Raw genomic sequence first — 14,681 nt, forward strand, 5'->3', positions numbered from 1 at the left:
TTGGCTAAATGTCTGGATCACCCTAGAGCCCTTTCCAGTAGCGCTACGTTCGTTTAAAAAAAGGGGGAGCTGGCTCATTTGTGGGATGCAGCCTGTAATTCCTATGAGGTAAGAGAAACGGGAGTAGATGGCTCAGGGGATATGGGGATTTGCTACTCTAAGTCCCCACTTCCACATTGGCAGGAGGGGAAAATTTATTTCCCATCTGACAGGTGAGGCCTATGTGAAAGGACACAGGGCCTTTGCTCCTACTGCAAGTGGCACAGATAGTCTCATTTAAAAAATAAATTCTGATGGCTTTTGTAATACTAGATTATTTGTTTACAGTAGAATCCATGGTATGCCAAGCATTTTTCAGATGTTCAAGAAAGGATGGGCCCTGTCCTTAGAGCTCACAGTCTAAAGTAAAACAGAGATTAGGGGACAAATGGAGATTTTTTTTTTTTAAATGCAAGTCAATTAGTTCCACTTTTTTCTTTCCAAAGGTCTTGTGGATAGACAAGACCTGGCATGGACTGTAGCATTGTTGGGCTCTCGTCTGAGAATGCCAACAATTCAATGATCCACAGAGACTCAAATCCTCTTTAGAGGTTGCCCCTTTAGATCAGGACTGAGGCAGATTGGCAGAAGGTGTGGAGCGTGAGTAGTTTGCCCTGCTGCTGCTCATATTGAACCTGCTCTAGAGATAAAACAGACGACTTTGCTCTCCAGCATTGTTGATCTGGCAACCTTCCCTCAGCACTGAATCCTTCCACCAGCACAAAACCAAAATTAAAGAGGACAGAACTCCTTCCTCCCACTGCTACAAGTCACCCAGCCAACAGCAGAATAGTGAAGACATATCCCAAGTCTGAACTAAGTCACAGTTGGCTGCCTTCCCTTTGGGCCCCCACCTTGATGGGTTCTAAAGAGAAAACCTCAAACACAAAAGCCACCATTGTAATAAACTTTTTATTGTTAAAAAAAATCCCCATATTCATATAAATAAGCCATATATGTAAAATACAAGTAGGTTCATTCTCTCTCTTAACATCTTCCCCACAGCTTCAAAAAGATAAAACAGACTCAAGAACAAATGTATATTAAATCTCTGATGACTGACAAACTGGCAGCTCACATGGAGCCCCCCCCACTACCAGCCTCTAAACAAGATATGGAGTGTGCACAATACTGGCACCTATGGTGTGCAAAGAGTTTTTGCCTTTCTTAAGGATGCATTCAAATGCTGTATTGAGTTTTCACCCACTCCCCCGTGTGCCAGAAACTGCAAACATTTTAGAGCTATGCCACTGCTCAGTGGGTGTGAAAAGGAGGGGTCAGTTTGCACAGCAACCACCCACTGGGTTTGGATTTCTAAATTGTCACTTTCTTCTCACACCCAGGCAGCTCAGCTGTCGTGTTCTTGTCAGAGAGTGGGAGAGAGGTGCAGGACAGCAGACTTAGCCCCCAGCACTGTTTGGGACAGTGGGGGAGGATCCTTCACATGACCTGTTCCAAAAGGTCATCCTAGATAGGGACAGAAAGAAAATGAGAGGGGAGGAATACTGTCAACATTGATCATCACCTTTCCGTGCTGTAGGAGGGACTTCAGAGAAGAGAGAAAATAGTGTGGAAAGACAGGAGAAGAAGATGGCATGGCTGGATTAGCACCCTTTTCCCTTTCACACACACTCCTAGCTCTGATGTATGGCTTCATAAACAGCACCCCACGGGATAACCTACCCACCAGATCCCTTCCTGCCTAACCTTATTGTTTAAGCAATGAGACACACAAGATCAAAGTGAGATACCCCTTGAATTTGGATTAGATAGCTCAGCAGATTTACATACGCACAGACACAGCGTATGAAAAAGAATCCCCAAATTTTCCTATTAAAAATAAAGCCCTGCCTCAAGATTGTACAAAAACCTGTGAAAGGAATGAAGAAATCCCTTGTATGTGGTGAGCCTTGGACATGAGGAGATGTGTCAGGAGCACTTCCAGACACAAACAGCCAGGCTGCCGCCAAAGAACATGTACAGCAGGTTCTTCACCTCGTGGGTGATCTCAAAGCCAAAGCCCTCACCAATCACTACATGCCACGAAGAGCCAAACTTCTTGTCCATTGTCTCTTTGATCATCTTAGCAGCACTCTGAGGAATAAAGAGAAAGAGTCCAGGAGTATGCAGAGGGAGCAGCAGGTCAGAGAGATGGGAGGGGTGTGTTTGTGCATACAAATTCCCCACTGTTGCCCTCTCTTTAACATGACTCTCAGGAGGAGGGTGAGAGCTAGGGTGAGGTTACAGTACAGCAGAGCTCCACTGAGGAGTACCCAGACTCCTTTGCTGCAGACTTCTGAAAACCCAGTAGGAGATATTAGAGGTCTGTATTTAGAACCTGATTCTCCTCTCACTCACACTGGTTTGAATCAGGACTTGGCCCATTTAAGTCACACAAGAATGAGTTTGACAGGAGAATCAGATCATTATTCTTTATTGTTTTTGAGGGAATTCCTTTTTCCTTGCAGTGAATCAGCAAGACACAACTTTTGTGACTGGGCCAGGCTGTGAATAGCTCCTTCCCCCCACACCACGCATCAGCTAGAGAATGGATGGGAGATGTGGGGAGATGCTGGAGAGTGGCACAAGGCATTTTTCCCAGCCTGAGGGGCAAATGGAAGATATGAAAAACTCCCCCACTCTCCCTTCTAGTTCTTACTCATTCCCAGCACTGAACATGCATTGTAACAAGCAGACTGTCCCCTGTTGCTCAGCGAGAAATCATCTGAGACCAAGGGATAACGGGATGTACTAGACCAAGTATGTTAATTCAGGAGGGAGCAAAACCCCCCTACCTGTACAGCACCGCCAAGTGATATTTGGATCAGAGACCTCTCTCCCACTTCGCTCAGAATACAGAAAACTGGCTTACAAGAGCCAATGGGATGCAGACTAAGTTAGAACAGGCCTGAAGCTTCTCTCAATGCTCGGAGCCTAGTCTGAGACTCCAATCACCTTTCCTCCCCCATCCCTTTTCTCCTTGTGCCCAGTGCAGGAACAAAGCAGCAGAAAATCGGGACCAGAGTGTCTGACCTCCTTTCTGCCTCCCCCTTTACTCCTGCTCCAGAAGACTCTCCAAGTATGGAGACATATAGACAGAGTGATTGCAACCAGCATGTCCAGACAAAATAACCTTCTTAGCACTGACTGTTACCTCATTGTTGGTGGCGTATTTCTCACAGGCGGTGACACACAGCTCCATGGCCTCCACTCGCATCTCCTCTGGCATGTCTGTGTGCTGGGAAAAACAAGAGGGAGCTCAGCAACCCAAAGAGCTGGGCACAAGACAGAAGAGCAGATAAACTGGTGTCAGCTGCTCCCTCCATCATGCCACAGCTGTGCCCTACAAATCACACATGCTAGCTCCTCTGATCTGTACCACAGAGGACGCAAGAGCATCACCAATAGGAGCTCAAATGCCAAGGGCTTGAGATCAGAAATAGCTCTGCCTTTGGAGAAATGCAAATGTTCAAGATGGAAGAGGCTTATTAGGTCACCTCTTGTTCATCCCTCCCTCCCAGTCAATGCAGAATTGTTCCCTTCTTATATTCCAAAGATTCAGTGATTTAAGTTACAAGTGATGAAGTTTCCAATTTTTCCTTTAGGAGAGTATTCCACAGCCTAACATACCTTGCAGTGATAGCTATTTGAGGCTTTCCCTTCGCTCAGTTTCATCCTTTCACTCCTAGCTGTACCTCTGGGATCCTCCTAAACCATTCCTTTCCCTTCTTGGTGTGCTTCATTGCCACATAGCCAAGTTAGACATATTTAGGGCCAAATTCAGGAGTGTTGTGAGCAGTGGGGAGAGTTGGAGAAGAAAATGGGTGTAAGTGACAAAGCAACGAGACTTGTAACAATTTGGCATTCCTTGTGTTTCCAAGACAAGCGTGACACATACAATGAGTCAAGGTCTGCTCTCAGTTGCATCAGTGTAGTCAATGGGAGACCAGAGTAAGAGAGAGCAGAATAAAGGGTTGAGAAGAGGGAGGTATATGAGAAAAAAATAACTAAAGGGGGAATTAAGATAAAGGGAAGGTGTGTTAGCTGTTCTCCTTCTAATGTCTTTTTCTTATACATCCCAACCTCTCCTGTATGGCCTCAACATGTCAGCTGCACTCATTTCTGCACAGCCACTCAATGCCAAATAGGTAAAAGTTATGCTCCGTTACTACTTACAACTAGTTTCTGAACAATTTATACTACTATTTACAACACTGGTGATTAGAGCCCTGACACTCCCATGGAACTGCACCTGTTTATTCCAAGCTGAATTTAAGATTTATTTATCTTAACCTTTCCTCATAGATCATAATATTTTGTGCTCATATTTTGGTAAAAGTAGGTAGGCAGCCCTTGGATATTACTGCAATAAGCCCTACAGGGAAATCTAAGTTACACATAGTTTCCCCTCTGTTCCATATCTCATTGCCTAGAGAGGTCTTTTTTCCAAGCTCCTCCGAAAAACCCCAAGCTGCACAGAGTACCCTGAATGTGGTGGGAGTGCTGTAAAGGCAGCATGTTCAGTGCTGAAGGAGTGGGGTCAGAAAGGGATTGCTTTCTATTGCCCTAGCTTGCTGTGGCTGACTGAGTGGCAACATTAGTAAACTTTGGAGCAGGCTGCTTCTAAGTTGCCTCACAGTAGAGTGGAACATGGGGAAATGGTAGGAGGGTGCAGTCCTCAGGCAGAATTGATATGATACGATCATATTCTTGTAGCTACTCAGAAGTTGAGGACAAACTGATTTGGAGGGTAGGTATGAATGAAATACATTTATCTCCCATCCTTGTACCTTGACGTTCTCATGATCATACATGCCCACCCTTGTTCTTACCCTGATCAGCGGGAAGCTGTGAAGTCTTTTATAATCTGCCTCCTCCTTTTTCCCCTCCCCGGTGTCTGCCATGGTCCTTCCACTGTGACCCTGAGAGGGGGCAGAGGTGCCTACTTAGGACCAGCCAGATGCTGCAGTGCAGGTGGGCGAGAGGGATGGAACTCTCGAGAATCAGGGAGAGCACAGTTTCAGCAGAAGCAGGTGGTTCTCTGCCCAACTAGTTAAAAGAGGGGGGGGAAGAAAGTTTAATTTTAAAAAGATTCAGTTTGATCACTATGAGAAGCAAGATGTGAATCCTGCCATCTCCTCCATTGCTTACTGCTTCTCCATACCTTTTCCAGGGTATATAAATTAACCTGGAGAACTCTGTTACAAGATATTACAGAGACAAAGAGCTTACAAAAAGTTGTCACTTTCCATAGTCAAGACTTCAAATGTGCTGCACCTCTCAGGGCACAACTCCATAAAGAGACATAGGGCTCTGACTTGATGGCAGCTTGGTTGCTAGTGAAGGGGCAGGACACAGTGAAATTACAGCAATGCTTTCCAATAGCCGAACAGAGAGCATAGCATCAACCATCCCCTGCCTTAGGCTGTTGTCCAGTTCAGGACACAATACAGTTTGCAATGCGGCCAAAGTATGCATGCAACAGGAACAGATTTTGTGTGCATTTCAGGATGGAAATAGTTAATGGGTTGTTTTGGTTTGTTTTTCGACTTCTTTTTTCAACTCCAGGGTTTGCCAATCAGGGAAGTGCCACATCAGACTCTGTTGCACCACTTCTCTGGGCCTGTGCCTGGCCAGTCGCTCAGAAGGTGACGCAGTCCTACAGCACTCTCTGATGGGCAAATTCAGAACATTTCACCTTGGTCTCCTCTGGTTCTCCTATCTGGCATAAGACACTCCCCTATCCCCTCAAAGAAAACAGGAGCATTATAAGAGGTCCTGACAAGCTAATGATCCATCACTGGGCAATAACACACCCAGCACCTCTTTGAGGCCATAGTAAAGCCAGTCTACAGACACAATAACTGAAGTAACAAGTACTAGGGCTACGGATTCTCCCAGAAGGGATTGTGGGAGTTTTACACATCCCTCTGAAATACTCAGTCAGCACGGAGTCACAGATGGTGGAAGCCAGGATAGCAAACTAGATGGCTGGAATGAGGCAGTTCCTTTGAGTTGTTGCGGTGTTTCAGGTTTATCTCCCAAACGTCACACCCACAACCCCAGGCCCCATGACATACACAATCCAGCTCCGAGTCCTTCATATACAGCAGACAGTTTAAACACACAAACAGGTTGGGAAGAAATGCTGTTGAGAGGCATTTCACCCATAAGTCTTTTAATTTTAAATAGAGCTGGTTTATAACAACCCCACGGAAGCGTCCTTGGAGACCCGTTCCTGTTTTGCGGCATCAGACCCGCTTCTGAGCACAGCACCTCCTTCACACGCCCCCTGCTCCAGGCATCGGACCCACCTGACATGGGGGCGATGGGGGGTAGAGGGAAAAGATGGCCTGGATGGAGGAAAAATAATCACACACACACAGAGAATGCTTTGGGCCTTGGTGTTTTATGCAGGGATCCTCACTGGGTGATTGGCAAGGGCGGGTTATCAGAGCCCCCCCCACACACAGATCACAGGGGAGACCCCCACTGGGTGGCGAGGGCCATCAAGCCATAGAAGGACAAGAGCCTCCCCACACCCCATCACGGAGGGGCCCGGCAGATCGCACAGGCCGGGGGAGGGGTTATCACCAGAACCTAGAAGGGACTGGGGGGAGGGGACGGCGCTATCCCGGGCGGGGGCTGGACCCTGGCTGCGGCGGGAGCCCCGGCTGGGTGGGGTCCATGGCTGGGGGGTGGGGCCTGCCCGCTGACAGCCCTGGCTGGGGGGGTGAGCAGGGGGCTGGCGGGGGCGGGGGAGGGACTCGGTCTCACCTGCGCCTCCTCGGCTCTGAACCCCAAAATATCAGCTTCGCTCCGTTGTTAGGAAGAGAGACGTGCTTGCCTTAGCAACCAGCGCCGGAAGTCCCGCCTCCCCTTTCTCATTGGTTGGTTTGGAAAATTCGAAACGTCTTATTGGTTCCAAGGTTTGTCGATGGCGTGAAAGGGTCCTTCCTCCTCCTCGGGGTTGGGGTGGTAGGCGTCCAATACCTGCCTGATCACATGTGAGCTCAAAGTATTGGGAGGGAGCCCCTGTGGCAGTGGTTCAGGTTCTTGAGGGGGTGTGCTCAGAGCAGGCACTAGCCCCTCAGCGTCACGGGATATAGCTCCCACGCCCTGGCACGGCACCCTGACAACACAGTGCCACCCACATAGCAAAACCCTGCCTGCAAGAGCATGACATTGAGGCTGCCGTGCCATGCCAGTGGTGTGCACAGCACCACCCACACTGAGATAGCAGGGCGTGGGGAGACCGCTGCACCGTGCACTTCCATGCCCTGACACCACCCATGCCATGACAGTATAGCACCAGAGGCTGCTCAACAAAATCTACAGCCCTAGGCAACACTTCCATGTGCCCCATAACACTCAAATTGACCCGGCTGCCAATCTGTCATGACAAAGGTGCGGCCAGGCCAAATGTGATTTGCTAGGCAGCTACAAGTGGCGTCACACGCTGGAGTGCGGTATTGCAATATCACTCAAATTGGCGCGGCGGCCCCTCTGTCATGATGGAGGGGCCAGCTGGATCAAATCTGCCACCCTTGGCAGCTGCCGAGGAATCTGCTACCCTAGGCAGGTGCCTAGCTGATATATAGCTAAAGCAGCCTCTGCATGGCACAGTGAGACCTGCATACCATCACATTGCCATGTCATGGCATAATCCATGCCATGACACTATGGCATTGTGACACGTCCATGCCACAACACTATCCATGCCACGGCGCCACTGAGACTGGCAATTCATAAAACTGCCCTACTGTCACAACACTGTGAGGGCATCATGCCTGGGCATCACTGTGCCACAGCACTACCCACTCCAAGACGCCTTCATGCTGCTGCAATGTGCAGACCTGCCATGCTGTGATGTCATGACACGTCTATGCCACCCCAACACCTTGTCTTCTCGTGCTGACATTACCTTGAGGTTCACATCCCTGTTCATTAGTCCTCTGCAACAAGATCATTGCATTAGCAGCAGTGCTGCAATGCCACCTCCTTCCCCCTTGGAGGTGAGGAGTGTAATATTTTCAAGAGACAATTCTTCAAATAGATCAGGGCAGTTCTGGGGCCACTTGAGGGCTTTATGAGCTATTTACAGCATTGCCACAGGCCATCGAGGTTTAAAAATGGGTACTGAGCCCAAAAAGGTTGCTAACCAATACTTTAGGGCTTGTCTACACTTGAAAGTTAATTAAGATTAAGGCAAGTTGTGAATTTACAGACCAATAGCTGTTCCTGAATAACTCTCTTAGTCTGGAATATGAGTGCTTTGTTCCTGTTTAGCTTTAACCCCCTTTCACCCATGGCTATGCCACTTCCTTAGCATGATTAAGGACAGTTGTGGCCTGGGAGAGGGATGCCCCTGGACACCAGATCTGTAGGGGAGGGGCCATTGCTACCTAACCTCAGGCTTTTGACTTGAGAAGGAGACTTTTCTAATCAGCCATCAAAACCTAAAGACCCTGAACTGTGCATTCTGATCAGACAGACTGCAAAGACAATAGACCTTGAGCTCTACCATTATCTGAACCCACTTAAATTTTGGATGTAATGTTTTCGGGTTTAAAAAAACATTTTTGATATTAGGCCTCCACCCCTTTTAAATAGCAGAGAGTGCGGCTGGGAAGGGTCTGGAAAATCTCAAGCTTTTGAGTTTCTCGTTGTAAACTCATTTGGGAGAAGCCTAAGACTTTCATGTTGGGGAGGAGAAAAACGCCTGTATGAATCTTGGGGGGTGAGGAGGGGTAGGGGAAGGGTGTTATGGTTCAACAAGAAGCTGGCGTGACACTAACCACTCCCCGCCCCCCCCCCCCCCCGGCCTCAGCAAAGACCTTTATACATTTCATTTCTGCTTGCTTTGAGGGTTTTCTATACCTGTAATTGTCTATGAAATCCTCTACGTCCCCAAAGTGATGCATCTCTCGCTATAGAGTAGGTCTGGTAAAAAAAAACAACAGAATTTCTGTCCTGTCAGAAATTCTGAGATTTTGAAATTTCATTTAGTCCTGAATTGGGATGAATAGTTGAAAGCTCAGCATTTTTTGCAAAATGAAATATTCTGAAAATATTTTGTCGCCACCTTATGAAAATGTTTCATTTCAATAAGGTTGAAACATTTCATTTTGACTATAATATAATACTAAGTAATCAAACAGTTTTAATGATTTCCCATTGAAAATTTGGACAAAATCAATATGTTCCTGTGAAACATTTTGATTATGTGGAATCAGCATTTTCGGATGGAAAACTATTCCTTCAGAAAATGTTGATCAGCTCTACTGTCCAGTTAGCCAAGCATTGACTCCCTTCTAAACTAGAGGTTGAACAATTTAATAGGGCCTTTGGGCTAGATTAGCCCAAAGTCAATACATGAATGGCGTCCCCACCAGCAAGCTCCAACAGCAACACCCTGAGGAGAAATTTAGCTCCCCAAGCCCAACTGCTAGGCAGGGTACAGGCCTTTTTAGTGGGATGCTGTCCTTGCACTCTGCTTGCAGGCTCCATCTTTCCTATCAGCTTTGGGTTGGATTTGTTTGAAGCTTCCGCCACCCCTGTCCAGCAGCTGGAAGAAGGAGCTCTCTCTCCCCAGAGATGAGTAGTGAGGAGTTCTTTCTGCTATTCTATCCAGGAGTGATTTCTAGAGGTAAGGGGCCATCCAAAAGAAGGCACAGAGGTAAGCATGAGAGAACATGAAAGGTGTAGTCAGATGCCCCTATCCCCAGCCTCCACATGGGTCTTCTTCCCCTCTGAATAACTTCAGTGCTCATCTAGGCTGCTGCTTATGCCTTTCCCAAGCAATAGTAGAGTGCCCTGACTCTTGACAATTTAACTGCTGGCCACAGGTTTCTAAATGCAGCAGCAATGAAACTGATCAGAGCTTTGTTAATATCATTTTCCTGTTTCCTGACTAAGCAGTAGAGGCACTGGAGCTGTCTGTCTGCAGACTCAGGAAGATGATACCGCAGTGGTCTTATTTGATTTACATTAGGAAACTTTTTCCGCCACCATAAAGGATAGAAACTTAATGCTGCCTCTTGTCCTTCACTCATTTACAATCACTTCAATTCCTTTCACCACTTGATGTTTTACTCACCTCTTCCCTTTTTTTAATGTCACTGTTCTCTTGGAACGAGGCTGTAGCAGCACCCTGGCCATCCAGGGATGGGTAAAAGCTGGAGATCGTCTCTTTTGCAATGAATAGATAATTAAGAACAGGATCTCTGGGAGGAAGAAGATCTTTTTATTGCGATTTTGTTTCCAGGCAGCTGCTGTGATCTCTCCAGGGATGACATGAACTCTAGAGTCAGTTGTTTTTTAAATGCTGTAATCCCTGTGTAGTTCACCCACCCCTGTCATTAGCAGCAAGTTAGAGAAGATTTCTTCTTCTTTTTTCCCCCCTCAATCTTTGATGCTGCCGAGTGAATAGATCCCACTGTATGAAGGTTCAGGATATGACAGATGGGACTAGGCTCCTTTGGGCATTCAAAGAAAGTGGCCAGAGAGGATGCTTTTCAGGGTATCCTGGGGCCTACTTGCAAGGGTTAGTCATTGGCAGCCACAAAATATAGGTGCTTCTTTGGGAACACGTGTACTCACATGTGCATGTTTCCAAGTGGGGTGGGTGGAGTGGCCACATCTAGAGGGAGACTCCATTTCTGAAATGTTGGGTTTTTTTTGGGGGGTGTGTGTGAGGGGACTTGGGGGTCTCTCTGGAGCTCAGGGCTTAGATCAGCTCCTTCATTCCACCCAGGCTTAGTTCAGACCAAAGTCTCTTACCAATCTGTAGATAAAGTGACATTCAATAAAGAAAAAAATCAATATATTCTGCAGCATGGGAGGTGATTGTATCATGGTGTTTGTGGAATTGCTTTTTTTTTTAATGGGAAATTTAACCATTAACTGCAGTAAATGTTGATTTTAAAAAAAATTTTCGTGGCCCCTGTTGAAAAATAAAAGGAGTACTTGTGGCACCTTAGAGACTAACCAATTTATTTGAGCATGAGCTTTCGTGAGCTACAGCTCACTAAAGCTCATGCTCAAATAAATTGGTTAGTCTCTAAGGTGCCACAAGTACTCCTTTTCTTTTTGCGAATACAGACTAACACGGCTGTTACTCTGAAACCTGTTGAAAAATAGTCACTGCCTTTTGGCATTGCCTGCTTGTCAGCTCCTAAATTATTAACCCCACAGAGGGTGAGTTCTGGATCCTCCAGCTAATGGGAGTTTTCTTTCAATGTTCATGATATCCTCCTGATCAATGGCTGTAAGCAAAGGCTAGACTTCTGTTGGTGTCTCTGTTCCAATGTGGAGGGAAATCCTAAAATTCTCTCGTCTTCCTGAACTTGGCCTCTCCTATAGCCTGTGCTGTGCAGGAGGTCAGATTAGATGATCGCAGAGGTCCCTTCTGACCTTATAATCTTTGACTCTATAAGCTCCACAGGAGCTTCTCGAACTGTGTTTAGTTTGGGGCAATGGAAACCCTGGCTGGCTCAAAAAGGTGCTGGCCTCTCTTCTCATTTAGGGAGCATCAGCTCTCAGAGGTGTGCTCTCTGAGCTAGAAACACGTTTTGCATGGCGCAGTGGGAGCTCTCGAGCCAGTCAGGATAGGGCACTGTGATCTAGTGTTTCCCACACCACGCACTCTCAGCTTGGCAAGTGGGAGGTGCTGTGATTCAGTCGTGCATAGGGCAGCAGGATCTCTCCAGCCACTTCAGAGCAGAAGCTGTGATCTTGGTTTACTTGGGACAGCAGGACCTCTTTGGCTAGCTGACAGAAATGCCATAGTCGAGTTTCACTTAGAGCAGAGGCAGCTCTGAAGCGGGTAGATAGGGAGGTACTGTGTGAATCCTCCAGCTCAGGACATTGGGAGTTCCCTGCCTAGATAAATGGGCTGGTGGGATCTTGTCTCACAGAAGGCCTGGAACACAGCGTAATGCTTGCCCTCCCCTGCTCCCAAATGGAAAGTCATCTGCTCCCTGTGCTGAGCACTCCCTCTCTGCTTCTAACAAGCGCCACAGAGATAAAACTGACACCACGCCAGAGCAGAGAGGTTAATGTAACCTCAATTCATATCAGACTACTGGTTATCTAGTCCTGTATCCTGTCAACAGCAGGGGTCAGTAGCAGATGCTCCAGAGGAAAGTCCAAGCAAGTCTATAATGAATAGCCGGCCTATCAGCTCTTCAGGACAGGGGCAGCCTATTATGTGCATGTGCAGAGCCTAGCATAACAGGGCTCTAGACGCAGCTGGGGCCTCTAGAGGCTGTGGCAATACTGATAGTAAATAGGGGATGTTTTTTCTAGCCCCCTGCCAATTAGTGGTTGGCTTATGCCCTGCATCATGAGGGTTTATATCCCTTGTATTTGTAAATGTAGAGTCTCTTTATCAGAGCTTATAAAGTCAGCAAGGATGATTGTCATCATCTAATTTGTCCTCCTGTATAACACGGGCCATAGGACTTCCCAGAATTAACTCCTCTTTGAACTAGAGCAGATCTTTTAGAAAAACAGCCAATCTTGATCGGAAAATTGCCAGTGATGGAGAATCCACCACGACCCTTGGTAAATTGTCCCAGTGGTTCATTTCCCTCACTTAAAAACGTGTTAGTCTGAAATCGTCTAGCTTCAACTTTCAGCCATTGGCTTTTGTTGTACCTTTGTCTGCTACATTGAAGAGCCCATTATCAAATTTTTGTTCCCCCTGTAGGTTCCCGTATGGTCTGTGATCGAGTCTAACCCTTTGTTTGATCTAATCCTAAACTCTTGGCCTCAGTGATATTTGTGGTGATGAGTTAGCTATGTGCCAGTATACAAAAATGTTTCTTTTGATCACTTTTAATAGCGTTGCCTCTCATGTTCATTGAATGACTTGCTGAGAGAGGGTAAAGAAGAGAGTTCACTTTATCTTCTCTATACCATTCCTTGTTCTCTCTTTCTCTGTCATGTCCTCTTTTAATCACCTCTTCTCTAAGTTAAACAGCACCAATCTTTTCAATCTCTCTTCATGTACAAGTCTTTCCACCAGCCCTCTGAGCAGTGTCCCAGCTCTGGATTCTTTTATTTCTGCCATGGCTTTTGATTTGGGGTGACCAGAACTGAAGCCAGTATTCAAGGTGAGCGTGTGCTGTCAATTGATATAGTTGCATCATAACATTTTCACTCTGACTTTTTTATTCCCTCCTTTATGCATCCTGACATTTTGTTTGCTTTTAATTTTAATTTTAATTTTTTTTTTTTTTTTGGCTGCCGCCGCACAAAGAGCAGAGGTTTTCACTGAGTGGCCCACAGTGGCGCTCGGATCTTTTTCCTGAGTGGTCACATTTAATTTAGAACACAGCAGTGTGTATAAGTAGTTCCAGTGAAGCCTTCCAGTGTGAGTTACCTTGCACTTATCTGTCACCATGCTGTCCAATCGACTATCTTTTTTGGTCCCTCTGGAATTTCTGTTTTCAATAGCTTGACTAACCAACAAAATGTTGTGTCATTGGCACATTTTGCCACTTCACCCTTCACCTCCTTTCCTGATCACTAATAAATAAACGAACAACACTGATTCTAGCACAGCACGTTGGGGCACCTCCTAGTAACATTTTGCCATGTTGAAAATTGACTATTTGTCTTCTGTCTCTCAACCAGTTTCTAGTCCATTGCAGGATTTGATCTCTCATGCCATGACTATTTATTTTCCTTAATAGCTGCATAGAGAGGACTTTGTCAAAGGCTTTTTGAATAGCTAGATAAATTATATCAACCAGGTCGTCTTTATCCACCTTTTTGTTGACATCCCCAAAGAATTCTAAAAAATGAGAGCGATACGGCTTTCCTTTGCACAGCCTGTGCTGGTTTGTCCCTAGCAGACCATGTTCATCTAAGTTATATTATAACGCTACCTGGTAGTGACATGAGTGTAATTTTGGCCGGATCACTCATAGCACCTTTTTCAAGAGAAGTACACGTGCAAACCTCCAGTCCTCTTGTGCAACGGCTGATTTTAATGAGATGACATCCGATGAAGTGAGCTGTAGCTCACGAAAGCTTATGGTCAAATAAATTGGTTAGTCTCTAAGGTGTCGCAAGTCCTCCTTTTCTTTTTGCGGATACAGACTAACACGGCTGCAGCTCTGAAACCTGCCATATTTTTGTTAGCAGCTCAATGTCACTCCTCCATTCCTTCAGAGATCCCTGATGAAATATCATTGGGTGCTGGTGACTTGCTTTTCTTTGGTTGATCAGTTTGCCCCAGCCCCTCCTTTTTCGACACCTCAGTCTGATTGCGCCTCATCTTGGTTACCGGAATAAAGTAGGTCTGGGTGAAATATCTCTGCAGCACTGGATACAGTGAAGGATGATGGTAAAGAAATCAAGGCTGCTCTGCCTTATCCTCCTTAGTTGCTTCCCTTACTCTCTGGTAATACAACAGATGCTCCTGATCTTTTGTTGGTTGCCTGTTCCTAATATACTTAAGGAATTTCTTATTGATTTCTATGCCTTTGGCTATTTGCTGTTCCACTTGCTTCTAACCTTTCTAATTTCCACCTCACATTTTACTTGTGGCAGTTTTTGTTCCTTTCTATTGTTTTCCCTTAGTTTGGATTTCCAGGTCTGAAGGGATACCTATTTGGCTCCAATAACCCCTA

At 46.2% G+C, this 14,681-nt stretch overlaps 1 protein-coding gene across 4 annotated transcripts; it reads right to left on the reverse strand.

Moving 5' to 3' along the window:
• Positions 1 to 932: 932 nt before the first annotated feature.
• On the reverse strand, positions 933 to 6,968 carry DNAL4 (dynein axonemal light chain 4). Of its 4 annotated transcripts, none has more exons than XM_048834293.2 (5): positions 6,817 to 6,968; positions 4,872 to 5,088; positions 3,670 to 3,776; positions 3,194 to 3,277; positions 933 to 2,133 (listed from the first exon to the last, which is right to left on the reverse strand). In XM_048834293.2, exons 3-5 carry the CDS (start codon positions 3,712 to 3,714, stop codon positions 1,969 to 1,971), a joined length of 294 nt encoding a protein of 97 aa, XP_048690250.1. In that variant the 5' UTR covers positions 3,715 to 3,776; positions 4,872 to 5,088; positions 6,817 to 6,968; the 3' UTR covers positions 933 to 1,968. The 4 variants fall into 4 exon arrangements, with proteins under 4 accessions (XP_048690250.1, XP_074980260.1, XP_048690244.1 ...); XM_075124159.1 differs by lacking the exon at positions 3,670 to 3,776 and adding an exon at positions 6,249 to 6,392 and having other exon boundaries at positions 6,817 to 6,895; XM_048834287.2 differs by lacking the exon at positions 3,670 to 3,776.
• Between the last annotated feature and the right edge of the window lie 7,713 nt (positions 6,969 to 14,681).

Source organism: Caretta caretta, chromosome 1 (assembly GCF_965140235.1).
Source record: "Caretta caretta isolate rCarCar2 chromosome 1, rCarCar1.hap1, whole genome shotgun sequence".
Classification (NCBI taxonomy): domain Eukaryota; kingdom Metazoa; phylum Chordata; order Testudines; family Cheloniidae; genus Caretta; species Caretta caretta.

What these genes read in the sequence shown, in the direction of transcription:
- DNAL4 (XM_048834287.2), bottom strand. Translation starts at nt 4,943, where the DNA reads ATGGCAGACACCGGGGAGGGGAAAAAGGAGGAGGCAGATTATAAAAGA. An exon ending in ACAGCTTCCCGCTGATCAGG is followed by an intron (nt 3,278 to 4,871) that starts GTAAGAACAAGG and finishes TGTTTTTCCCAG; the next exon opens with CACACAGACATGCCAGAGGA. An exon ending in AATACGCCACCAACAATGAG is followed by an intron (nt 2,134 to 3,193) that starts GTAACAGTCAGT and finishes TTTATTCCTCAG; the next exon opens with AGTGCTGCTAAGATGATCAA.